At 43.2% G+C, this 26,361-nt stretch overlaps 1 protein-coding gene across 1 annotated transcript in view; it reads left to right on the plus strand.

Moving 5' to 3' along the window:
- The window catches only part of SHROOM3 (shroom family member 3), a 77,557-nt gene extending 58,737 nt beyond the window's left edge, over positions 1–18,820 (plus strand). The window contains exons 5-10 of the mRNA XM_039368125.1: positions 2,570–2,646; positions 4,148–4,993; positions 6,514–6,981; positions 11,411–11,561; positions 12,437–12,709; positions 18,205–18,820. Of these exons, the coding sequence (XP_039224059.1) occupies positions 2,570–2,646; positions 4,148–4,993; positions 6,514–6,981; positions 11,411–11,561; positions 12,437–12,709; positions 18,205–18,546 (2,157 nt within the window). The 3' untranslated portion in view covers positions 18,547–18,820. The remainder of the gene's footprint in view (positions 1–2,569; positions 2,647–4,147; positions 4,994–6,513; positions 6,982–11,410; positions 11,562–12,436; positions 12,710–18,204) is intronic.
- Positions 18,821–26,361: the final 7,541 nt, after the last annotated feature.

A 26,361-nucleotide genomic window follows, 5' to 3' on the forward strand; every position in this document is an offset into this window, starting at 1 on the left:
ATTTATCAGCTAAAACTCCTGTTTTCTTTTGGGCACACGATGCGGTTTTATTAGCAACGTATGTTAAAGAGTCTCCCTACGATTACAATTGGGCAAGCAATTATACCATTGGAAAATATATCCCCATGCTGTTTTGGAATACAGATAGTCCTTGACTTATAACAGTTCATTTAGTGACTGTCCAAAGTTGCGACGGCACTGAAAAAAGTGAATTAACAACCCTTGTTCACAGTTACAACCCTTGTGGCATTCCCCCACGGTCATGTGATCAAAGTTCAGACACTGGCAACTGACTCATATTTATGACGCTTGCAGAGTCCCAGGGCCCCTTTTGCAACATTCTGACAAGCAAAGTCGGTGAGGGAACCCGATTCGCTTAACAACCGTGCTACTAACTTAACAATATGCAGTGATTCACTTAAGAACGGTGGCAAGGAAGATCTTAAAATGGGGCAAAACTCACTTAACAAACATCTCACTTAGCAACGGAGATCTTGGGCTCAATTGCGGTGGTAAGGTGAGGACTTTCTGTAATAGACCCAAATCTTTACATTAAACCAGGGGTAGGCAACCTTGGCTCTTTTATGACTCGTGGACTTCAACTCCCAGAATTCCTGAGCTAGCCATGCTGAGGGGAAAGGGAGAGGTTTCCAAGCTGAGCCATGCTGGCTCAGGAATTCTGGGAGTTGAAGTCCACGAGTCATAAAGGGGCCACAGTTCCCCATACTGGCTGAGGAATTCTGGGAGTTGAAGTCCACGAGTCATAAAGGGGCCACAGTTCCCCATACTGGCTGAGGAATTCTGGGAGTTGAAGTCCACGAGTCATAAAAGAGTCAAGGTTGCCTACCCCTGCACTAAACCCTTAAACAGTCGGCCAGACACAGGACGCTTCAGCTGGCACAGGAAAAGAAGGCATGACAGCTACTTCTCAACTTACAACTACAACCACTGAACAACCACAATTTAGCCAAAAATTTACATTGCTAAGCAACAGACTTACAATCTCATTTAGTGACGGTTCCAAGTTACAACAGTACTGAAAGAAGTGACTTACGGCCATTTTTTCACACTTAGGACCATTGCAGCTTCCCCAGGGTCACGTGATCAGAATTCAGATGCTCGGCAACTGACTCACGCTTATGACGGTTGCAGCATCCCGGGGTCACGTGATCCCCTTTTGCAACGGAAACAAAGTCAATGGGAAAGGCAGATTCACTTAGCAACCGTGTTACTAACTTAATCACCACAGTGATTCACTTAACAACGGTGGCAAGAAAGGTTGCAAAAATGGGACAAAACCCACCCAACAGCTGCCTTGCTTAGCCACAGACATTTTTTTTTTTTGCTCAGTTGTGGTCATAAGTTGAGGACTACCTGTAAATGCAGCTGTGTGTTGCTCAGTGGTCATTGCACAGTCATATTCCAGTGAGGTCATAACCTCAAGCTGTAATTTATATCTCTATGCAATCTAATATCCATTCTCCTTGTCTGCCAAACAGTCCTTTGGGTCTGACATTCCCAATAATATCCCAATTAAACCATCTTATTTTGCTCTTAAAATAGTTAGGAGAATTTAACCCCCAGGGGTTTCTCATGCTATCCAACAACTTTATTCCTTGCATTCTCAGGTCTGTACAGGTTACGTTTGCGAGGCTCGCTCAAATCCACAGGCTTTTTCTTAAGCCACAATCAAGCAATTGCACCACATGAAGACCAAATCTTAATCTCACCTGGATTCTAAATATTTCAGCTAGCTTCCTTGCCCTTTATCGTTCTCAAAAACAGGCAAAGAAAAGATTGTTCCTCTTTTGCCAGCCTAAGAAAAGTCGTAGGAGTCCCAAGAAACAGGGACGAGCAAATTTTGCTGGAAGTGTATTTGTGTTTCCAGTTTTTCCAGCAGAAGTTTCAGGCTTTTAGTATTTTACATGGCAGGCAGAAGTGAGACGGGCAAGATTCACTGATATGCAGATGCATTGATAGAGGAACACTAGTAGCACCCACATCCGCTGCAAAAAATAAAATAAAATTGGATAATCAGCAAGCATGTGAGACAGAAACAGAGGCGGAGGCTGGTCTTTTTCTGTCTGGGAGCATAAAGGCAATTCAGTTAATCTGTCCCTTCCAAAAGGTTTGTCTTCCTCTTCCTTCTGTCCACTTGAGTACAAGTAATTCCTCGATTTATGACCGCCATTGAGCCCAAAATGTCCATGTCACCTGTTCAAAATTCCCCGGCAACTGGCTGGGAAAGTAGCAAATGACAATCACATGACCCCCCTCCCGACATTTGAACCTTTGTAAACATGCCAGTTATCAAAAGTGCCCAAATTTTGATCACGTGACCTTGATGCTGCAAATGATCAAAAGTGCAAGGACTGGTTGTAAGTCACTGATTTCACTTCTGATGTAACTTCAAATGGTTGTTAAACGAGTGGTTGTAAGTTTGGGGACTGTCCATAAAGCAGTCGTTGTATTAGTGTGGGCACCTAGATCCTATTTGCTGTAGTTCTCTTTTTATAAAATACGTGGCTTTTTTAATTTGCTTTTAACTTCCCCACTCTTCTCCTTAAAGGATTTCCAGGTGGAAGATAGTAATCAAATCTCTCATTTTATGAAAGATCCTTTCTATGTACTGGGTGCTACAAGCAGGTAAGTGTGTTTGTGTGTGTGTGTGTGTGTGTGTTTGCAGGCATGCTAAATGCGTAGAAATATTATTTCTAAAATCTACAGCTGTAAAAGTCAGTAAGCTGGCTTTGTTGGTGATGGAGGGCGCCCTTTTCTTCAGTCAAAGAGCTCCGTGTAATTCCAAAGGCTCATCAGCCAAATTGGGCTAGTTTTCATTTCTCATTAATTGCTTACCCAAATGTGATGGGCTTTGCGTCAGCTCAAGACAGGAGTGAAGCCCGAAACTACAGCCTAACAATGCAGAGAAAGAAAAGACAAGAGAGGGGGAAGGAAGGAAGGAGAAAGAAAAGAAGGAAGAGAAGGAAGGAAGGAAGGAAGGAAGGAAGGAAGGAAGGAAGGAAGGAAGGAAGGAAGGAAGGAGAGAGAAGGGAGGGAGGGAGGAAGAAAGGGAGAAAAAGAAAAAAGAAGAAAGGAAGAAAAAGAAAGAAGGAAGGAAGGAAAGAAGGAAGGGAGAAAAAGAAAGAAAGAAAAAAGAGGAAGGAAAGGGAAGAAAGAAAGGAAGAAAAAAAGAAGGAAGGAAGGAGAAAGAAAAGAGGAAAGGAAGAGAAAGAAAGAAAGAGGGAAGGAAGGAAGGACAAAGAAAGAGAGAAAGAAGGAAGGGAGAAAAAGAAAGGAAAAGAAGGAAGGAAGAAAGAAAAAGAAAGAAAGAAAAAAGGGAAGGAAGGAAAGAGGGAAGAAAGGAAGGAGGAAAAAGAAAGAGAAGGAAGGAAGGATAATTAGAGCTTAGAGAGCATTCAAAGAGATGCTCCTCACATTGCATCAGCTTTGAGTGAAATGCTGGCTCTGCCAGAAGAGTTGATAGGATTTCTTCCAAAACTTCCCAGTCACCTCCACTGCTACAAACACCCTCAAATGCTTTACTTCCTTCGCAGCCTCACTGTGAGACTTACGATGACTTCCAGCAACCCCTAAACTTAGCCTGTGCTAAGCCTTGCAGACTTCACAGCTGCCTCAACATTCAGAAGGGAGGGCAGGTGGCTTGCAACAACATGCTTTGGGAAAGGACTCCCTTCAGATGCTTTGCATATCCCACATAATTACTGCTCCAGAATGGCAGGGGAATCATGTGAGAACTGTTTCAGAATGTCGTATATCAGTGGTTCTCAACCTGTGGGTCGGGACCCCATTTGGGGTCGAACGACCATTTCACGGGGGTCGCCAAACAAGGCTGTCCGCCATTTTTTCCCCCATTTTCTTTGGCCATGCCCCTGGCACCCGGTGATGTATAAGTGGTTGGGGGTCACCACAACATGGGGAACTGTATTATGGGGTCGCGGCATTAGAAAGGTTGAGAACCACTGTCTTATATGAACCTAACGGTATTTGGTGTCATGCTCCCTCATGGAGTGAGGGTATAACTGGGACCTTTGATTGTGTTAAACGTTTCCCCTCCTCTTTCCCCCCCCCCCCCGTTTTATTTCACTTTGAGAAAACTCTGTTTTCTTGCACTCTCTCTCTCTCCTAGGTCATTTGGCAGTAGCAAAAGAGGCCACCTAGAAAAATCGGCCTTCACGCAATACCGTCCTCATCACAGCAGTGAGAATGTGGGGAGCTCAGGGCCAGCCGCAGAGAAGCAGAAGGTCCCTGATATTCTCAGACATCACAGCCGCACTTCGGCCTTCGTCTCCCCTCGCCCAGATACGAAGGAGAAGCACTCTGATGCCAAGCCGGGCTTCAGACGGGTCACCCCTTCCAAACCTAGCTATTCTTCCCGCAGTTCGGCCTCCTCCACCCCGGCTCTTTCAGACTTTTCAGCTGCTGGAGACAACACGCTCACAAGATGGCCGCCAAGGACTGACAAAGAAGACAGTAACAAAGCTGAGGCCCAGGTCCTGGACGGTGTCAGTTACCCAGGCAAGGAGCCAGCCGAAGAGACAGCTTGGAGATCGAAGTCTACTCTGCCTCAGCGACAACCCCCACCTAAAATCAAATGGGCTAGGGAGGACAGCCATCCAAAGAGCTCCATTTCTGTTCAGACATCTGGACAGAAGGTTTTCCAACAGTGGCATGGGATCCCCTCTAAGAATAGCTCCTTCTCTGAGCCAGAATCTCTCTCCAGTCAAGGAAGGCTCTCCCTTCGCATCTCCGAAACCTACCTCCAGATGTCCCCGCCGCCGTTCTGTCAAGAAGAGGACAACGATGACGTTTTTATCCAAGAAGCACAGACTCATCCTGGGGGTGCTATCTCAGAATATCCACCCCCTCCGCAGAGTCCCAGTGACAGCCTAGAAGAATTTCCATCTCCGCCCCCAAGTGTGGTATTAGAAGAGGATACCCCGGCATCAGACAGAGAGGAGAAGATAACCACGAGGTATGGCGGTGGCTTTTAAATGACTGTTAAAGTCACTGCAGTGACTTTTCCAGCTCTTTCGGTTCTTTGTATAGGATGTGGGGTCCTTAGGGCTTTCTGAGTTGGGTTGTTTTCTTGCAGGCATTCCGTTATCCATCTAGGATAAGTGACATGACCAATTTTCACATTTACGTGGCAGCGTTCCCGTGGTCACATGATCAGAATTTGGATGCTGGGTAACTGACAGGAATAGAATAGAAAAGAATGTAATGGAGTGGAGTGGAGTGGAATGGAATAGAATATGGAATAGAATGGAATGGGATAGAATGTAGAGTAGAACGGAATGGAATGTAGACTAGAACAGAACAGAACAGAATATGGAATGGAATGGAATGGAATAGAATAGAATAAAATAGAATGTAGAATAGAATAGAATTAATAGAATAGAATAGAAGAGAAGAGAAAATAGAATAGAATAAGAATAGAATGGAATAGAATAGAATAGAATAGAATAGAATATAGAAATGAATGGAATGTAGAATAGAATATAGAGTAGAATAGAATTAGAATAGAGTAGAATTAGAATAGAATAGAATAGAATAGAATATAGAATATAGAATATAGAATATAGAATATGGAATGGAATGGAATGTAGAATAGAAAATAGAATAGAATAGAATAGAATTAATAGAATAGAATAGAATATAGAATATAGAATGGAATGTAGAATAGAAAATAGAATAGAATAGAATAGAATAGAATAGAATAGAATAGAATTATTGGCCAAGAGTGATTGGACACACAAGGAATTTGTCTCTGGTGCATAAGCTCTCAGTATACCTACAAACAACAATGTAATATAGTCGGTGTACATACAAATGTACAAACAACATGTACATACAAACAACAAGATAATATACTCATATGATACTAATAGAAGAAGGTAGTGAAAAGATAATAATAATGCAGCCATACCACATGGGTAAGTATCCTTAGACATAAGAAATATAGCCATACCAGAAAATTACTAAAAAAACATATATATTTTAAGCCAGAATTATTTTTGTCAGGCATAATTGTAGGAAATTATGGGAAAGAGTGTATATAACTAATTTTACATGTATTAACCGCAGCGAGAATTGTATTCACTCAACACTGGAAAAATGAAGATTTACCAACGGAGGAAGAGTTAACTAAAAAAAATTTTAGATTGTGCAGAAATGGATAGATTGACATTGAAAATGAAGGAGAAAGAAGATTCAGTATACTTTAGAACATGGGATACCTTTTACCAATGGCTAGAAAAACGAGGCAGAGAGAAAGGAATTTAACAGGTATTAGTAAGTTAAATGTTGGAACCCAGACATTATGTTGCTGATAAAATATTAAGCATTTGTGACTGTAAAAAAAATAATAAAAATATATGTGAAAAAAAAAGAAATATAGCCATACCACATGGGTAAATATCCTTAGACATAAGACAGTACTGTGATAACTAGGCTGCCTAAAGTTGTGTTATCTTTCCTGCTCGTTATCAACAGGAACCTCAAAGCTTTCTCCAGGGACTTCAGTGTGAGGGAGAAACCAGGGCTGGATTTCCTCAGGACCAACATTTCTCCATCCGTTGGGTCTTCCGAACCCAAAGCTCTTGGACCCACCCCTTCTCCGGACGCCCCAGACCGCCATGCCGCCATTGAAGGAGCGGTTGAGAAGGAAGCTGCAACGGCAAACGGGGAATCTGAAAACAAGGAGCTCCGTCTGAAGAAGACTAAAAGGAAAGAGAAAACGCGGGAAGATCTGAAGGAGGAGTCCTTAGCGAAGGAAATTGTGCACAAGGACAAGACGCTGTGTAGCATCCTGGATCCCGATTTGAAGATGAAAACTACGATGGATCTCATGGAGGGGATTTTTCCCAGAGGATCCAGGGTGCTGAAAGAAAGTGCAAAGAAGAGAATAATGCAGAAAAGGATAAACGATTCTGCCAGTAATTTCGCTCCAGCTGGCAACAAGTAAGCTTCTTTTTTTATTATTATTAAAAAGTTTTACAAAAATTACAAAATAAACCCCAAACCCACCCACCCTTCCCCCTCTCCCCCACTTCCCAGAGCTGAATACAGGGTAAAAAATATCATAATCATAATCTAACTAACATTAACCAATTATGTAGATAAACAAATATAATGTGCTTTCACTCCCTTTTAACACAGAATAAACAATTTGCAAATAAACTTAATCATATAAACAAATTAAAATCCTAATTCATAAACAATACAATATAATAAAAATTCCACTATACTAAACTAATAATAATAATAATAATAATAATATTCTAAAATTTATTCATAAAATAAATGGAACTTTTTAGTCCCAAAGTAAGCTTCTTTAAGTTTTTACTCCATGTGTCCTTTTGTAATTTATTCAGGGAGTTGTTGGGATATTGGTGGTCCTTGACTTACAACTTTTCTTTTAGCGAATGTTTGAGAGTTACAACGCCACTGACTTGCCACTAGTCCTCATACTTACAACTGTTGCATTGTCTCCACGGTCCCATGATCAAAATTCAGGCACTTGGTAACCAGTATGTATTTACGGCGGGTAACACGTCCTGAGGTCATATGATCGCCAATTGTGACCTTTCCAGCTGATATCTGACAAACAGCGTCAAGGGGGAAAGCCAGATTTGCTTAATGACATGATCCACTTAATGACTGCAGTGATTCACTTAACACCCATTGTCAGAAAGGTCATAAAATTGAGCACAACTTATATAACAGTGATGGCGAACCGTTTAGAGACCGAGTGCCCAAAAACCGCCCTGCCCCGCCCCCTACTCCACCCCCCGCTCTGCCCCATCCACCCACAGGACCACCCACCGCCTCCATGGGCCACCGCAGATTGCCCAGGCAGCCCTGCAGCACCATAGTGGCCACACCCTCCACCTGCGCCCCGCAGCATCATCTACGTGCGATGGGGCAGAGTATTCTCCCTGTTGCCCAGCTGCCATGTCCTTGGCTACGCTGTTCCGCGTGGACCGCGCCCGGGGGCGACTCTCCGGGGGGCTGCTGGTGAGGAGGGGGCCCCAGGGGGAGGCGGGGCTGGGGCGACAGCGCATGTGCCCACAGAGAGGGCTCTGAGTGCCTCCTCTGGCACGCATGCCATAGGTTCGCCACCACTGTTGTATAACAATTGCCTTGCTTAAATTCTGGTTCCAACTGTGGTTAGAAGTCAGGAGTCTTCAAACTTGGCAACATTAAGACTTGTGGACTTCAACTCCCAGAATTCCTCAGCCAGCCCCCAGCCAGAGGCAAACAGCTGCACTACGCCGAAACTGGTCCATTTGCCGCCACGCGCGAGGCGGCAAATGGCCGGTTTCGTCATGGTGTAGCTGTTTGCCGTCTCGCGTATTGCGCCCAATGCGCCCGTGGAACAAGTGAGACAGGTTTCCACCCACCTGCCGCATGCATCGCCATTGCCGCCACCGCCATTTCCCACCACCACCATCCGCACAGATCACCCTGCCGCCACCACCTGGGAAGCGCCGAAACTCACTTGCAAGTCTGGGGGGCTGGAGTTTCCTGGTGTAGCCATGCCAAACCATGCCACCAGGCTTCCCACTGGCCAGCAGAAGGGAGATTGTGGCAAGAGCGATCTTTTTCCCGGATAGGACTATCTATATTTGACTATATAGGACTGTCTATATTGGTTGGCTCATCCGCTTGTCTTTTGCCGTTTATATTTAGCCTTCTGAAATAGGATGTCACTGTGTGGTTGTCAAAGGTGCTGGATTGTGAGAAGACCCAAGCTCTTGTCCTCCCCAGTCACTCCCCCTCAGCCCTAATCAGCAGTGAGGGTCTGGAACAAGCCACCTCATTAATCCCTTGTTTGCCTCAGGCGTTGACTGATAGCTTCACTGGAAGAATTAGGCCAAGCAGACTCTCTGCAGCTCTGCAGGATAAACACAAAGAAAAGCCATCACAGCCTATCTCAGGGGTCTTCAAACTTGGCCCTTTTATGACCGGTGGACTTCAACTCCCAGAATTCCTCAGCCTGGTTGAGGAATTCTGGGAGTTGAAGTCCACCAGTCATAAAAGGGCCAAGTTTGAAGACCCCTGGCCTATCTGATGTTTCTGAAGATGGACCTAAATATTTTATAGTCAGATTCTTAGGAAAATAAGCTTTTGAGGAATCCTTAAAAGGCTGGCCTCTTAGATTGTTTTGTTTTGTTTTGTTTTTGCAGGAATAGCCTCACACCCAGCCCATCATTTTACATCTATATGCTACAAGTTTTGTTTTGTTCCCCCTATTATCTATGTAGCAAATGGCACTTTTTGCTTAAATGTTATCTGCCAAAGATTTTTTTAAAAAACTTGTGCATTCTGCTGTTTAAGTGGAATGAATAGAGTTTAAAAAAGGAAATAACAGGTCATCCTTGACTTATGACCACAGTTGACCTCAAAATTTCTGCTGTTAAGCGAGACAGTTCTTAAGTGAGTTTTGCCTCATTTTACGACCTCTCTGGCCATAGTGGTGAAGTGAATCACTGCGGTTGTGAAGTTAGTAACGCTCTTGTTAAGTGAAACTGGCTTCCCCATGGACTGGGTTTGTCAGAAAGCCGCAAAAGATGAGATCACATGAACCCGGGGCACTGCAACCGTCCTAAGTGTGAACCAGTTGGCAAGCATCCAAATTTTGATCACGTGACTTTGGGAATGCTGCAACAGTCATAAATGTGAAAAATGGTCTTTAATCGCTTTTTTCAGTGCTGTTGTAAACAGTCACTAAATGAATGGTTGTTAAGTCAAGGTCTACTTGTACTCAAAGAGAAAATGTGTTTAACGGTGATCAAGGGCTACTGCAGGAAATTTAATAACGATGATGATGGTAGTGGTGGTGGTGGTGGTTGAAGGGACCTTGGAGGTCATCTAGTCCAACCCTCTGCTCTGAGACATGCTTGCCCATGATTTCCTTCTGCAGTGTGCAATTTGAATAAGAGGGCTAGGGAAGCCTTTTAAAGTTTTAATTTGGATTCCTGTGCTCAGAAAGGAGGATTAAATGCTTTATGATACCTCTGTGCAAGTTCTTCGTTCACTTGAAATTAAACCTGAGAATCAAGTTTGTGCAGAAATATGCGATTCTTTAAGACAGTGGTTCTCAACCTTTCTAATGCCGCGACCCCATAATACAGTTCCCCATGTTGTTGTGACCCCCAACCACTTATACATCACCGGGTGCCAGGGGCGTGGCCAAAGACAAGGGGAAAAAAATGGCAGACAGCCTTGTTTGGCGACCCCCGTGAAATGGTCGTTCGACCCCAAATGGGGTCCCGACCCACAAGTTGAGAACCACTGCTTTAAGAGATTAATGACTGGGGAGATCCTTGGAAGTAAAAAAAAAAAAAAAGATAGTTGGCTTGCACCCTCCAGTGGTGGTCTGGTGTTACCATCAAGGTCCTTGAAGAACATGTCCATGATAATAGAATAATTCTATCTAGTGCAGGGGTAGGCAACCTTGGCTCTTTTATGACTTGTGGAATTCAACTCCCAGAATTCCTGAGCCAGCCATGCTGAGGGGAAAGGGAGATGTTTCCAAGCTGAGCCATGCTGACTCGGGAATTCTGGGAGTTGAAGTCATAAAAGAGCCAAGGTTGCCTACCCCTGATCTAGTTTAACCCCCTGCTTAAGCAGGAGACCCTATGCCATTTCAGACAAATAGTTGTCCAATCTCTTCTTAAAAACTTTCAGTGTTGGAGCACCCACAACTTCTGGAGGCTAATTGTTCCACTGGTTAATTGTTCTAAATGTCCAGAGATTTCTCCTTATTTCTAGGTTGCTTCTCTCCTTGATTAGTTTCCACCTGTTGCTTCTAGTCCTGCCTTCAGGTGCTTTGGAGACTAGCTTGACCCCTTCTTCTTGTGGCAACCCCTGAGATATTGGAAGACTCCTAGTATGTCACCTGTAGTTCTTTTCATTAAAGTAGACATACCCAATTCCTGCAACCGTTCTTCATATGTTTTAGCCTCTAGCCCCTTAATCATCCTTGTTGCTCTTCTCTGCACTCTTTCTAGAGTCCCAGCATCTTTTTTTCATATTGTAGCAACTCAGACTGGATGCAATATTCCAAATAGGGTCTTACCAAGGCATAAAATGGTAGTAATACTTCACATCACTTTTAAATTGATGTCAATCAGCATTCATGCCCCCATCTGGACATCTTCAGTGTCTGTAATTTCCACCTTGCCATGATCACCTTTGAGACCTCTGAAAGTTTAGGTGCTTAACTGGGAGGTTGACCAATTGATATAAGCTGAGATTTAATTCTCAAAGCAACTCACAACCAGAAAGAAAAACTCATTTCTTGCAACGTATTTTAATTGGCACAGGAAGGCCAGAAATATTCCTCTACATTCCCATTTATATATTTGCTCTGAACTGTGTTTAGGAATGATAAGAAGGAAGCTGCTATAATGGCGGTCACCTGCCCGACGTATTACAGTGTGTCGATACCCAAAGCTGAACTTTTGAATAAAATCAAGAATTTGCCTGAAGAAGCAAGCGGGGATGATGAACAGGTGGACATCAATGAGAAGAAGGTGAGTTTTGAGCATGCCCCGTGCAGAAGGGACTGGCATACTCCTAAGCAGAGCTGTGTGAATCCGAAGACATCCATGCAATCAGAGATTTACATCAAAATGACAAAAGCAGCATGCCACTGTTGGGATGTCAGCTCCACCTTTTCACAGTGCATGCACAAAAGGGGCGGGGCCTATACTGCACTGATGAAATGCTACTGTCATTTGACTTACCCTGCAATGATAAGAAGGGGGGGGGATGGATAGAGATAGATAGATAGATAGATAGATAGATAGATAGATAGATAGATAGATAGATAGATAGATAGATAGATCTAGATACATTAGATAGATAGATAGATAGATAGATAGATAGATAGATAGATAGATAGATAGATCTAGATACATAGATGGATGGATGGATGGATGGATGGATGGAGATAGATAGATAGATAGATAGCAGGTAGATAGATAGATAGATAGATAGATAGATAGATAGATAGATAGATAGATAGATAAGATAGATCTAGATACATGGATGGATGGATGGATGGATGGATGGATGGATGGTAGATAGATAGATAGATAGATAGATAGATAGATAGCAGATAGATAGATAGATAGATACATACATACATACATACATACATACATACATACATACATACATACGGTAGGTACGGTAGATACGGTAGATAGATGATGGATGGATGATAGATAATAGTAGTAGTAGTAAAGTTGGAAGGGACCTTGGAGGTCATCTAGTCCAACCCTGTGCTCAGGCAAGAAAGATAGATAGATAGATAATATATATAGATAGAGAGAGAGAGATCACTCATAGGTTGTTAGTTTGCCTCCCAGTGGTGATTGATTTCTGTTTGCTTCTTATCAACCAGGCTGAACTCATTCAGAGCTTGACCCACAAACTGGAGACTCTGAAGGAAGCCAAGGAGAGCCTGCTAACCGACGTCAGGCTCAACAACACCTTGGGAGAGGAAGTGGAAGCGCTGATCAGTGGCCTCTGCAAGCCCAACGAATTTGACAAGTACCGAATGTTCATTGGAGACCTGGATAAGGTGGTCAGCCTCTTGCTTTCCCTCTCAGGACGCCTGGCTCGGGTGGAGAACGTTCTCAGCAGCCTCGGCGAAGATGCGGATAAACAAGAATGGGTACGGCAATTTTCCGACGTCTGAACCCGAACGCAGGTAGTCCTCAACGTACGACCACCTCTGAGCCCAAAGTTTCCACGGCTAAGCAAGACGGTCGTTACATGAGTTTTGCCCCATTTTATGACCTTTCTCGCCACCGTTGTTAAGTGAGTCGCTGCAATTGTTAAGTTAGCAACGCGGTTGTTAAGTGAATCTTGACTTTGGTTGTCAGGAGGTCCCAACAAGTGATCACATGACCCTGGGACACTGCAGTGGTCAAAAATACAGGTTAGTTGCCAAGGGTCCGAATTTGGATCACATGACCACGGGGAGGCTAAAAAGATTGTAAGTCTGAAAAACGGTCATATATCAGTTTTTTCGGTGCCATTGTCACTAAACAAAACTTGTAAATTGAGGACTATTTATATAGGTCGGGGGTAGGCGACCTTGGCTCTTTTATGACTCGTGGACTTCAACTCCCAGAATTCCTGAGCCAGCATTGGTCAGCTTGGAAATCTCTCCCTTTCCCCTCAGCATGGCTGGCTCAGGAATTCTGGGAGTTGAAGTTCACAAGTCATAAAAGAGCCAAGGTTACCTATCTCTGGCCTAGGCCTAGGCTGCTTTATGACTCGTGGACTTCAACTCCCAGAATTCCTGAGCCAGTATGGCTCAGCTTGGAAACCTCTCCCTTTCCCCTCAGCATGGCTGGCTCAGGAATTCTGGGAGTTGAAGTCCATCAGTCATAAAAGAGCCAAGGTGGCCTACCTCTGGCCTAGGCCTAGGCCGCTTTATGACTGGTGGACTTCAACTCCCAGAATTCCTGAGCCAGCATGGCTCAGCTTGGAAACCTCTCCCTTTCCCCTCAGCATGGCTGGCTCAGGAATTCTGGGAGTTGAAGTCCACGAGTCATAAAAGAGCCAAGGTTGCCTACCCCTGGTATAGGGCATTCATTGCACTTAAATTCTGAAAGAGGAGAATTTAATCAGTTTCAAATTACTAAAATCATTCCTAGAATCTTAATTTTCTGTCCTCCAGGAACCGTTGGAAAGCAGAATGCAATTGTCTCGCTCTTGCCAGCCTTGAGAGTCAAAGAACGTGCTATGATCACCGTCGGTTTTTCAGCGTCCCGTCCATCTGACAAAGAATAAAAATGCAGGAAATAGTATTTAGTCGTGTCCCCTGCAGCCTGGGCAAACGCGCTTGCACACAAACGTATTTTCTTGTCCCTGTTCATTGCAGAGAAGAAGAAAAAAAAAATATACGATAGAATTTCCCCAGTTCTAATTTTCAGCCTACACAGATAGTCCTCAACTTACAACAGTTCATTTAGTGGCTGTTCAAAGTTCAAAGTGACTGATGACAGTTTTTCACACTTGTGACCTTTGTAGCATCCCCAGGGTCACGTAATCAGAATTCAGACGCTTGGCAACTGACTCACATTTATGACGGTTGCAGTGTCCCGGGGTCACAACATCCCCTTTTGCGACTGAAGCAAAGTCAATGGGGAAGGCAGATTCCCTTAGCAATGGCGTTAGCAACTTAACCACCGCAGTGATTCATTTAACAGTGGAGGCAAGGAAGGTCATAAAATGAGGCAAATCTCACTTAGCACACGTCTCACTTAACCACAGAGGTTTTGGGCTCAATTGTGGTCGTAAATCGAGGATCACTTCTATGGATGTGTTGGTTTGCTGAAAAAAAAAAATCAGCGTGGTTAACAGGAGATGAGAAGTTCCTGGCTATGAAGCTGTCATTCTCATGTCATTGGCTCACTGAAATTATGGGAGGAGAATGACACGATGAAACATTTACAATTGGTGGCAGGCACTATAGAGGTTCAAGCATCTCATTCCTGATGCCTTATGAGGAAATTCATCTCTCCTTCTTCTGTAGTCTAGCCCAGGGGTCCCCAACCTCCGGTCTGTGGACCAGTACCGGGCCATGACATGCCAGCAACCGGTCCGCACAAACAAGGAAAGCCCCATCCGTGAGATGCAGGCAACACACAAAACCACGCCCCCTCCGGACCGTGGAAAAATCTCTCTCCACGGAATTGGTCCCTGGTGCCCAAAAGGTTGGGGGACCTCTGACATAAATGACCTCTTTTACCCCTCTTTCAAACCAATGGGGTAGGCAGATGTGGATGTTTGATGGTATTACAGATATCGTCGCAGGATGGAAGCTGTTCCTAGTAAGGCTGCCTTTTGCAATTGACTAATAGCGAATTTGTCAATGCCGATGATGGTGTTCAAGTGGTGCTCCAGTTGTTTTGGGATTGCACCCAAGGCGCCTATTACTCTTGGTACTGCCCTTGCTTGCCTTTGCCACAGTCTTTCTCTTTCTATTTATAGGTCTTTGTATTTTTTATTATTATTATTATTATTATTATTATTATTATTATTATTATTATTATTATTATGGATCATCGCACAGGTAGCCAGATGTTATTATTATTATGGATCATCGCACAGTCAGCCAGATGTTCAGACTGGATTTGGCATTTTGTCTACCTATCGAGTCCTTACCCAGGACCTGGGATAGGCAGATGTGGATGTTTTATGGTATTACAGATATCGTCGCAGGATGGAAGCAGTTCCTAGTAAGGCCGCTTTTTGCAATTGACTAATAGCGAATTTGTCAATGCCAATGGTGTTCAAGTGGTGCTCCAGTTGTTTTGGGATTGCACCCAAGGAGCCTATTACTATTGGTACTACCCTTGCTTGCTTTTGCCACAGTCTTTCTATTTCTATGTGTAGGTCTTTGTATTTTGTTATCTTCTCCAGTTCTTTCTCGTCTATTCTGCTGTCTCCAGGCACTGCCATGTCCACTATCCAGACTTTTTTTGTCTTTCTTATCGATAATTGTTAAGTCTGGGGTGTTATGTTGCAGGTGCTTGTCTGTTTGAATTCTGAAGTCCCAGAGCAGTTTAATTTTATCATTTTCTATGACTTTCTCTATTTTATGATCACACCAGTTTTTGCTTACAGGCAAATGATATTTTTTGCAGATCTTCCACTGCACCATTGTTGCTACTTTGTCATGCCGCTGCTTGTAATCAGTCTGTGCAATCTTCTTGCAACAGCTTACCAAGTGGTCCACTGTTTCTTCAGCTTCTTTGCTTAGGCGGCACTTACTGTCTTTTGCTATCTTCTCAATTTTGACTTTGTATGCATTTGTCCTTAAGGCTTGGTCTTGTGCAGCCAGAATTAGTCCCTCGGTCTCTTTCTTCAATTTTCCTACTCTTAGCCATTGCCAGGTTTTATTATTATCTGCTTTCCCAGCTATTTTTTTCACGTATTGGCCATGTAGTGCTTTGTCTTCCCATGCCTCTATTCTGTTCTTCATTTGGTCTTTCTTGTAGGCCAGTTTGGTCTCTCCAGTAGTTAGTAATCCTTCCTGATATACTAATTTCAGTGCATCTTCATCATTGTTTTTCAGATATTCTTCCAAAGCCATTTTTTTTTCTTCAACCATCTGGTGTACTTGTAGCATTCCACGCCCACCTATTTGCCTTGGTAGATAAAGTCTATCAATGTCACTGCGTGGATGAAGGGCATGATTCATTGTCATTATTTTTCTGGTCTGCCTATCCATTGCTTTTAGTTCTGCTTGAGTCCAGTCCACTATTACAGCTGTGTACCTAATGACTGGGATTGCCCAGGTGTTGATTGCCTTTATGGTATTTCCTCCATTGAGTTTGGATTTTAAGATCTTCTTCACTCTCTTGATGTATTCACCTCTAATCTTTTTTTGACTTCAGTGTGCTTGATGTTGTCAGCTTGAAGGATACCCAAGTATTTGTAGTACTCTTCCTCATCCAGACTCTTAATGTTATTTTCGTTGGGCATCTTGATTCCTTCAGTTTTCATTATTTTTCCTTGTTTGATAGTAAGTGTGGCACATTTGTCCAAGCCAAACTCCATTACAATATCTTGGCTATATATACGGACAGTGTTGAGCAGCGATTCTATTTCAGATGATGTTTTTTCCATACAGCTTCAGATCATCCATATAAAGGAGGTGGGATAGTCTGGCAGATGTTTTTGATGTTTGATAGCCATGTCCTGAGTTATTCAGTATTGTTGACAGAGGAAACAGTGCAATAACAAATAGTAATGGTGATAATGAATCTCCTTGAAATGTTCCTCTCTTGATATTAACCTCTCCCAGCTTCTCACCATTGATTTGCAACTGTGTCTTCCATTGTGCCATCGATCTTTGTACAAATTTTCTGATTTTTCTACTGACTCCTGTTATTTCTAGGCACTTGATTATCCAATCATGTGGCAGAGAGTCAAATGCCTTTTTGTAGTCAATCCATGCCACATTCAGGTTGGTCTTCCTTCTCTTGCAGTTTTCCAAGATCATTTTGTCTATTAGGAGTTGATCTTTTGTTCCTCTGCTATTGGGGCGGTTTCCTTTCTGCTCAGGTGGAAAGAGATTGTTTTCAACTAGATGCTGTTGTACTGCATCAGCTACCACACCAGTTAGTAAATTGAAAGTTGTTGGTAAACAGGTAATTGGCCTGTAATTGCTTGGTGTTGCCCCTTTTGCTGGATTTTTTATTATTAGGTAGGTTTTCCCAGTTGTTAGCCACTTTTCAATTTCTCCTCCTTGTAGTATATTGTTGAACTGCTTGGAAATGAGTGGGTGTATAACAGTTAGATGTTTCAACCAAAACCCATGCAGTTCATCTTCATCTGGTGCTGACCAATTTTTGATTTTCTTTGCTCTTTTTTCTACCATTTTTGTTGTTATTACTAGTTCTTTCATTTCAACTTCTGTTTTATTTGCATCCACTCTTTTAACCAAGCCGCACCCTTGTTGTATTTCTTTGGGTTATCCCATATCTGCTTCCAGAACTGCACTGTTTCTTCCTTGTCAGGTACTGACTGATTTCTTGCAGTTTCTCCATTGATGGATTGGTAGAAACATTTCTGATTGGATTGAAATTGGAGGTTCTGCCTATAGTTTGCAATTCGAGCTTCATATCTACTGATTTTCCTGGCTATAGCTGTTATTTGTTGTTTTATTATTTCCAGTGCTTCCTTGATCTTCCTTGTTTCTAAGTGGTATTTTTTGTTTAGGTATTCTTTGGTCTTCTTGTTCTTCAGCTTCAGATATCCAGGAACTCCAATATCTAGCGCGGACCTTGTTAACCCGGGCAACGTCCGAGCCGGTATGGCATTCTGCAGTTTACGTCTCACCATATTTTTTATGGGAGAGACACTCTTTGTCTGACTCCTCTGATGAGACCTGTCCAGTATGGTAGAATCTCTGGCATAGCTCTCATCTTCCTCAGAGTACACAAGCCCCACAACCACGTCAAGGTAGTGCCTCACTGGGGGTTGTTGTTGTTGTTGTTGTTGTTATTATTATTATTATTATATGCCTGTGCATAGAGCTTTCGTTCTAGAAATTTCAGGTTACCACAGGAATCCACATCATACCAGAGCCGCAGTGATAAACCTTTCATTTGTCTCTTTCCTCCCGCCCCCTCCATTTTTCTCTCCCAGGCTTCTCTGAACGAAAAGCGGAAGATGTTAGCAGGCCAGCACGAAGATGCCCGTGAGCTGAAGGAGAACCTGGACCGCCGAGAACGTGTGGTCTTGGACATCCTGTGCAGTTACCTCTCCGAAGAACAGCTCCAGGACTACCAACATTTTGTCAAGATGAAATCGGGGCTGCTTATAGAACAGCGGGAACTGGATGACAAGATCAAACTCGGGCAGGAACAACTCAAGTGCCTCTTAGACAGCCTCCCCACAGGATACTTCCTCGACAGCAAAACAGCCACAGAACCTCCAGCCACCCCGGGGATCAACTCTGAGAACAGATCTACCCCGTCTTTCCTCTGACCTTCTCCAGTCGAAGCTCACATTTAAACAAACAAAAAACGTCTTGCATTTATTTAATCAGACACAGAGTTTTAACTTTTGAAATTGAAGGGGGATTCATTTTTCTTTTTCTAATTAACCTAGGGAACTCAAACAGCCATGAAGGCTTTATGTATTGTTTTTATTTCTTCCCCCCCCCCCAAAGGGCTTTTTCAAAAGGCCACCGGACTTTGTTTTTCCTTAAAAGCTGTTTCGCTTCTGATCCAAGAAGCTTCTTCAGTTCCGAAGTTGACTTCTTGGTTTAGAAGTGAAACGTCTTTTAAGGAAAAACAAAGTGCAGTGGCCTTTTGAAAAAACACCTTTGGATCTGGATGATTGAGAAGCTCCGTAGACACTTACATTTCCCCCCCACCCCTTCTATCTGCAATCACAGCAAAACTGTCTGGAGCACATGAGGGAGGACTCTGTTCTAGTGGCTCAAAGTAACCCAGGAAGGAATGCCTTGTGTCCTGGGGAGGACATTCACTTCCAACCGTTCTGAGTTCAAGTCGTGCCCATTAAGGGAGCTCCAAATTAAATGATGAAGGATCTACAATAATGAAGCCTTAATTAAAACATTGCTGAGTTCTCTGCTGTGTCTTGAACAATATTTATATTTTTTAAAAGCTACGAGACAGAATTCTGTAAAGATTTTTGTACATAAACGAACTGGTTGTTTGATTCTACTACAACGATGCGGGGAGGCTGGGGTAGGGTTTTCATTTTGGGGTTTGTGTGTGTGTGTGTATGTGCTTAACAACAACAACAACCACAACAAAAAGAAGCATCTTTTCCCCCCCACACACAAAAGGGGAGAGACAAACAACCTAATGGCAGCACACCATAGTTTGGAGCGGCTGTGTGGATGATGCTAAAGGACACAACCGAAAAAGGCGCCAAGCTCCGAGTCAGGGATTCCTCGCGCACGCAAATATCGACATGCAGTGAGTTAAATTTGTGCTTGTCGACTCGAAAACGGGACGCAAATCCAGATTCACATTGGCAGAAGGCAGGAAGTAGGAAGTTCTCAGTTTTATGGGATGGGGAAATCCCCCATTTTAAGGAGTTGCACGCTTACAAATCCATGAGAATTGCCTGCCTTTCCAGGTATTGCAGGTCGATTCGTGCTCTTCTGCAAGCGTTGTACGCAGGGGAGACCTCTCTGCCCAATTTTTCTTTTTCTTTTTTTATGCTCAGCAGGATCCCGCCAGGTTGATGAGCGAGATGCGTAGGCATAGAACGTCTCTCTACCCACAATGCACCAGGCAGGCGATGGGTGGGGCGGGAGGACCTCTCCATTTGAACCTCTGCTGAAGGGACTCGAGAATGTTTTTGCACAGGAAAATACTGTCTTCCAAGACTGCGATGTGAGACCCAACCCAACACAGCACTTGCGCGAACAATACAACTCAGGAGTCAGCACGACACAGAAGCTTCTTCCTATATTTTCCTGCGGGACTGTTTGAAAACAATAAAAGTTGGAACACACGCCGCCTGCAAAGGGTCGGAGAGTTTTTTTCGAGGTGTTCCCCCCCCAATCTTTATTTATAGATTTTTTTATTTTTTTTTTAAAAAAAGAACAAACAAAATTCTTGGTTGTTTCTAAACACTGTGGTTCTTCGTTTTTGCTAACCTCTTTGGCTTGGACTTTCTGTAAAAGCGATCCAGAACTAAGATAACGTAGCACAAGGCGGACTGAACTGACACGTCACACAACACAGCCTCTTGTTTCAATCAAAAAAGGGTTTTTTTCCTTCTTTGTTCGATCCTAAGGATTTCTTCCTAACTTATTACAGCAGGGAAGTCGTTTCCTATTTCTATATTGTGTATGCACTCGAAGCTGTCACTCTACACCAGGGGTTCTCAACCTTGGCAACTTTAAGACTTGTGGACTTCAACTCCCAGAATTCCTCAGCCAGCAAAGCTGGCTGAGGAATACTGGGAGTTGAAGTCCACAAGTCTTAAAGTTGCCAAGGTTGAGAACCCCTGCTTTACACAACTCTACCTTGCTTTAGATCCAGGCTTCCCAACCTTGGTGACTTTTAAGACGCGTGGACTTCAACTCCCAGAATTCCTCAGCCAACACGGGCTGAAGTCCATGCTTCTGAAAGTTGCCGAAGTTGGGAAACCTTTGCATTAGATCGGGGGGGGGGATGTCTCCAAACTTGGGAACTTTAAGACTTGTGGGGTTTCATTTCCCATAATTCCCCAGCCAGCCATGATGCCTGAGGAATTCTGGGAGATGAAGTCCAAAAGGCTTAAAACTGCAAGTCTGGAGACTCCCACTATAGATGAATTCAAGGGGCAAGAATGTAAGTGATAATCTCTAAAGCAGCACCTGTTTCTTAAAGCTTTACGCTGGGCTATGACTGTAATACAAATGTGATGAAGATGATGATAAATCAGATATTCCTAGTAAATGATCTGCAGAGGGTTAGCCAAGGTTTACCTCTTCTTCACCCAACCTCAACTTACTTATTCCTTCTGCTTGCCCTTTTAGGTCCTCTAGGCCTCAAAAATGGCCAGCTGAAGGAAAAACTTTTAAAATAGCAAGGGAAAGGTAGGGATAAGAAAGAAAAAGAGGTCTATGAGCAGGAAACAGGAGCCCTGTCCCTGTTTCAGAATGTGTAGTTTCACTAAAGTAAAATTACTTAAAAAAAAAATGGAATATATTTTAAGAGCGTTCATTCTGGATATTTTTATTTTTGTAACGCCTGTGTAAGAAGAGTCTCAATGTTATAAAGCAGTTAGTCTCTCATTTTTTTCTTAAAAAACAAAAAAAACAGATCCCCTTGTTTAGGTTTGCACACTGCATTAAACTATGGTTTATTTAACTCTGGGTGGTTTGCTAAACCATAACGACATGGTCCATGCATAACAGTGTTATCAGCTATGGTTTATAAACCACAGGGGTTAAATTTATGCAATACTTACCTAAGCCAATAACATTACATTAAGGAATACTATAATGTGTGAGCCTGGTTGATGTATTTCCCTTTTTTTGTTTTTAATGAAGCCTGTTGACTCAAAAGAATCATGTTATGGTTGCTAAAGATATGCAAGTTCAACATTTGGCTAAATACAGAGATATCACTGTGGGGTCTTTGATGCTCTCTGTGCTTGGCTGTTTTCCTCTAGACGTCTCATTACCCAGCTAGGTAACATCATCAGTGCTGGTAAAGAATGGGGTGTGCTCTCAGTTTATATGCAGTGGCTTCCCCTATCAATGTTGGTACCAACAGTGTTATATATCTGTATATAAACAGAGACTCTTTCTAGCACTGATGATGTTACCTAGTTGGGTAATGAAATGTCTGCAGGAAAACAGCCAAGCTCAGAGAGCACCAAGGACCCTACAGTTCAACCTTGAAATACAAATACTTTGTTATCAGTGCAGAGATACCAATGGAAATGCAGGCGTTCAGTAGAAACTATAATTATGTCATTAGTGATGACACAGACTGTGCTTCTTTGGCATGATGACATGATACATCTGACGTCATTGGCATGTCCCTACACACACACCCATAATTGGTAAGTTCTCTAGTGTATAGGGATGTTATGCACGTGTCCTCCATCCCTATCATGGTGGCCAAAAGGTCTGATTTTATTTTATACCTGTAGCTCACCAAAAGCTGCAACTGAAGAGGGAGAAACTAGATTCGCACCTGTCAGCTTCTTTTTAAAAAATTGGACCGCACAACTCAAGTGATAAAATGCTTCCATTTGGTACTAGCTTCATGTCCACTTCATGTCCAGGTTTGATGTGGCTGCTCTTAACCATTTTATGAAAGGTTATTCCATTGCTTCATCGGTCATCTGATTCATCAATCATGAAATGCCTTGCTTATTCAATCATTCTTTGTAATGCAAGCCACAACTGGCTAAGCTCATGCTACAAACCAAAGCTCAAAACCTGGTTTACAAATCAGGGGCTAGGTTAACAGATCCATTAAGCCAAAATCAAGCCAACCAGGATTATAGTTTAGCACTGTGTAACCCAATCAGTCCTTCACAGGATTAGCCTTTTCCCCGCAATTCTGAATTCTCAGCCAGTTGTTGGACATGGACCTATGATAGATAATTCTTAGTTCTATTTTATCACTATCAGGCAAGACTGAACAATTGCAAATTAGCTACGACCAAGGAATAAACTAGGGCTCTCCAAACTTGGCAGACTTGTGGACTTCAACTCCCAGAATTCTTCAGCCAGCATGTCCACAAGTCTTAAAGTTACCAAGTTCGGAGACGCCGGGAATAAATAAATCCACCACATAGGCAGCATGGGTGTCTGTAGTAGGGCATGGCCCAAATTGTGTAATTTGCATCATTTAAACAAGTGCTTCCCTACCTTGAGAACTTTAAGGGGTGTGGACTTCAGCTCCCAGAATTCCTCAGCCAGCATAGTGGCTGAGGAATTCTGGAAGTTGAAGTCCAAAGCATTAAAGTTCTCAAGGCTGAGAAGTGTCATTTAAACAACGTGACACATGGCTTGGATTGGATGTCTAATCTTGATTTAGGAATTTACTCAGGTTCACTCTAGCCACGTTTAGCTCTTGGCTGGTAAAATCCCTCACTGAACTTCTGCTAAGTTTACAAGTTTTCCTGCAGAAGGAGATAAATTGAGAGCTTTGATGGCTCATTTTTAGCAACCACACAGTCTCAGCATCTTTATACCTTGCTGAGGAACAGATACTTAACAACTTTTATGGGATCAGAATGATTTGTGAAGAAAGGTGCTTTTGTAGAGGAAGAAGGAAGATCTTATCCTGAGCATAGCTTAAAATAACACTCTGCACATTTTTGTAGCTTAGCCAGTTGTCCCTTATGAGGTGGGTTGTGTTCCTTGGAAACCACAAAGGCTCTGGCTGGTTTCATTAAATAAAATAGCACCCATGAAGCTATGGGAGAACATTGGAGTTGAGCAGATTGCACTGCCTGAGGCACCTTTCAGATGTGTGAAGTTCAATTTCCAGAATTTTTAGCAAGGGTTATGCTGGCTGGGGAATTCTGGGAGTTGAAGTTCGGAGGCATGGAGGTTAGAGAAGTCTTCTAAAACAAGGGTCTCCAAACTGGACAACTTTTAAGACTTATGGACTTCAACTCCCAGAATTCCTCAGCCAGCCATGTTGGCTGCTGAATTCTGGGAGTTGAAGTCCGTTTAAAGAGGCAAAGTTTGGATACCCCTGTTCTTAAAGCTAGGAGCTTTGGTTTCCCCCAAATTCACCAGCATTATTGTGCCATCGTGTCTTGAGAATGGTATTTGGTGAGGGAACAGTCATGTTTTGGAGAAAAGAGAAAAACTGCCCCTCACAGCATTGAGAAACCATTGAGAAATGTAGGTTGGGCTTTTGGTATCTTCACACCTGAGGAGATGCAATAAGACAGGTAGCCTAACAGAAAACTATCCATCCTAAAGCATGGGTGTCCAACCTTGGCAACTTTGAGACTTTTGGACTTCAATTCCCAGAATTCTGTAGCCAGCATAGGTGGCTGGGGAATTCTGGAAGTTGAAGTCCACAGATCTTAAAAGTTGCCAAGATTGGACACCCCTGTCCTAGAGCTTACCCTGGAAAACTGTATTTCTGCATTTCTTCTGGAACAGCAGCTGGACTGAAGGTTTACTTCAGGCTTCTTCAAACTTGGCCCTTTTATGACTTGTGGACTTCAACTCCCAGAATTCCTCAGCCAGGCATGCTGGCTGAGGAATTCTGAGAGTTGAAGTCCACAAGTCATAAAAGGGCCAAGTTTGAAGACCCCTGGTTTAGTTGCTAAACTCCAATTTTCCTGAGTCCTAAGGTAGCAGGACATGAGTTGGGACCCATCGGAGGTGGGATGTGTCTTCACCAACTTTAAAGGGAGGCCAAGCCTTTTAAAATGTTACCTCAGGCATAGTAGTTGAGCATGACATTTTGAGGAACGTGCTTGGTTTATGTGTGGGAGGTCGCACCAAGTCCATTCACTTTAGGACAGTGGTTCTCAACCTGTGGGTCGGGATCCCATTTGGGGTCAAACGACCATTTCATGGGGGTTGCCAAACAACGCAGTCCGCCATTTTTTTCCCCTTTTCCTTAGCTGTGCTACTCCCTTTTATTCTATTGGCTTTTGAAAGCCAATAGAATAGACTCTCTTGAATAGAGTCTAATTCTATTGGCTTTCAAAAGCCAATAGGAATTGTCCAGGCTGTCTCTGCTCTGCTGAGCCCGCCAAAAGTCCCATTCTGCAAACGGTGCTGCACCAGTTGAGTAGTCCTCGACTTACGACCGATTGGGGGGTCCGGCATTAAAAAGAACCACTGCTTTAGGAGATTGTGGTTTTCCAAAATTTGAGGAACTGTGTCTTAGATCTTAATTAGAGTCTGAGTCAGCCTTTGGCATACACCTCACTTGGAAAAAAAAATAGAGCCATAGTCCTTAAAGCAATTTAATATTCAACTCACTGACGTTCATGGGCAACAAGGTGAATGGCACCATATACCCAAGGAAACTCATATTATTTTGTAAAAGCTCTCCATGCTACAAATCACCACGTTTTTGTGAACTCTCTAGGCTTCTCAGAAATCAACTCTTTCCAAAGAGGAAAATCAACCGCTTTTACACAAAACATTTCCGCAGGCATTGAAAGTTGTTCATTATGAAACCATGAACCCCCCTTATCCTTGCAAGGTTGAAAGCCTTCAAATTTCAGAGCCTCCATAAACCCATTTCAACTGAGATGTTTGCTGCTAGTTCAGAATTATCCCCCGGGTGATGCATGTGACAGTCTAAAATAAGCTTGCATGAAATTTCTGTGTCTTCATTACCATTAATCTCCCTTGTTGGTACAGAACATCTGTTCTGGAATGATGGTGTCTCTCTTTTTTTTTAAATACGTTTGTGCACAAACTTGAGTGAGGGCCATTGTTCTGTAGCAAAGGAATCAGATTTGCCAAGCAAGGCAGTCGTTAAATGAGTTGTGTCCTATTTTACGAACCTTTGGCCACAGTTATTCTTACCGTTGTTAAGTGAATTGTGGTTGTTAAATGCATCTGTGACTTTACGTGTTGGAAGCCAGCTGGTTGCAAAAGGCAATCGCAAGGCCCCAGGACACAGCAACCATCGTAAATATAGGCTGGTTGCTGAATGTTCAAATGTTGACCGCACGATCCTGGGGATTGCTGTGTTTGGTTGTAACTGGGGAGACCGGTTGTAAGTCACTCTTTTCGGTGCTGTTGTCACTTCGGATGGTCAGTAGGTTGTAAGTCAAGGGCTACCTGTATCTCCCATGCAATTGCGACTATCCCAGAGGTAGGTAACCTTGGCTCTTTTATGACTCGTGGACTTCAACTCCCAGAATTCCTGAGCCAGCATGGCTCAGCTTGGAAACCTCTCCCTTTTTCCTCAGCATGGCTGGCTCAGGAATTCTGGGAGTTGAAGTCCACGAGTCATAAAAGAGCCAAGGTTGCCTACCCCTGGACTAGCCCATCAAAAAGGATACCATCACCCCATTTGCCTGCTTTCACATGAGGGTGCTGTGACATTATTGTGCCTCACTTATGGATTGTTCCAAGTGACTTCCACCTTTCTCCTGTATTTTTCCACCCGTCCAATTTCCTGGTAAGGAGGAAGGGGGGGGGGACTCGACAACCACACCCTTAGGCAACATAGGGGGACTCAAAATGGTGCAGGAATAACACCAATGCCTTATCCTATTTATAACTGTTTCTGAAATTGTCCGCCAGAGATGATTTGGGATAGTCCAAGGCCAGTGGGCAAGAACGACTGTTGACGAACAATCGGCAAATGTTAAGCTTGAGCC

This window comes from Crotalus tigris, unplaced genomic scaffold (assembly GCF_016545835.1).
Source record: "Crotalus tigris isolate CLP2741 ecotype Arizona unplaced genomic scaffold, ASM1654583v1 scf7180000020638.432655, whole genome shotgun sequence".
Classification (NCBI taxonomy): domain Eukaryota; kingdom Metazoa; phylum Chordata; class Lepidosauria; order Squamata; family Viperidae; genus Crotalus; species Crotalus tigris.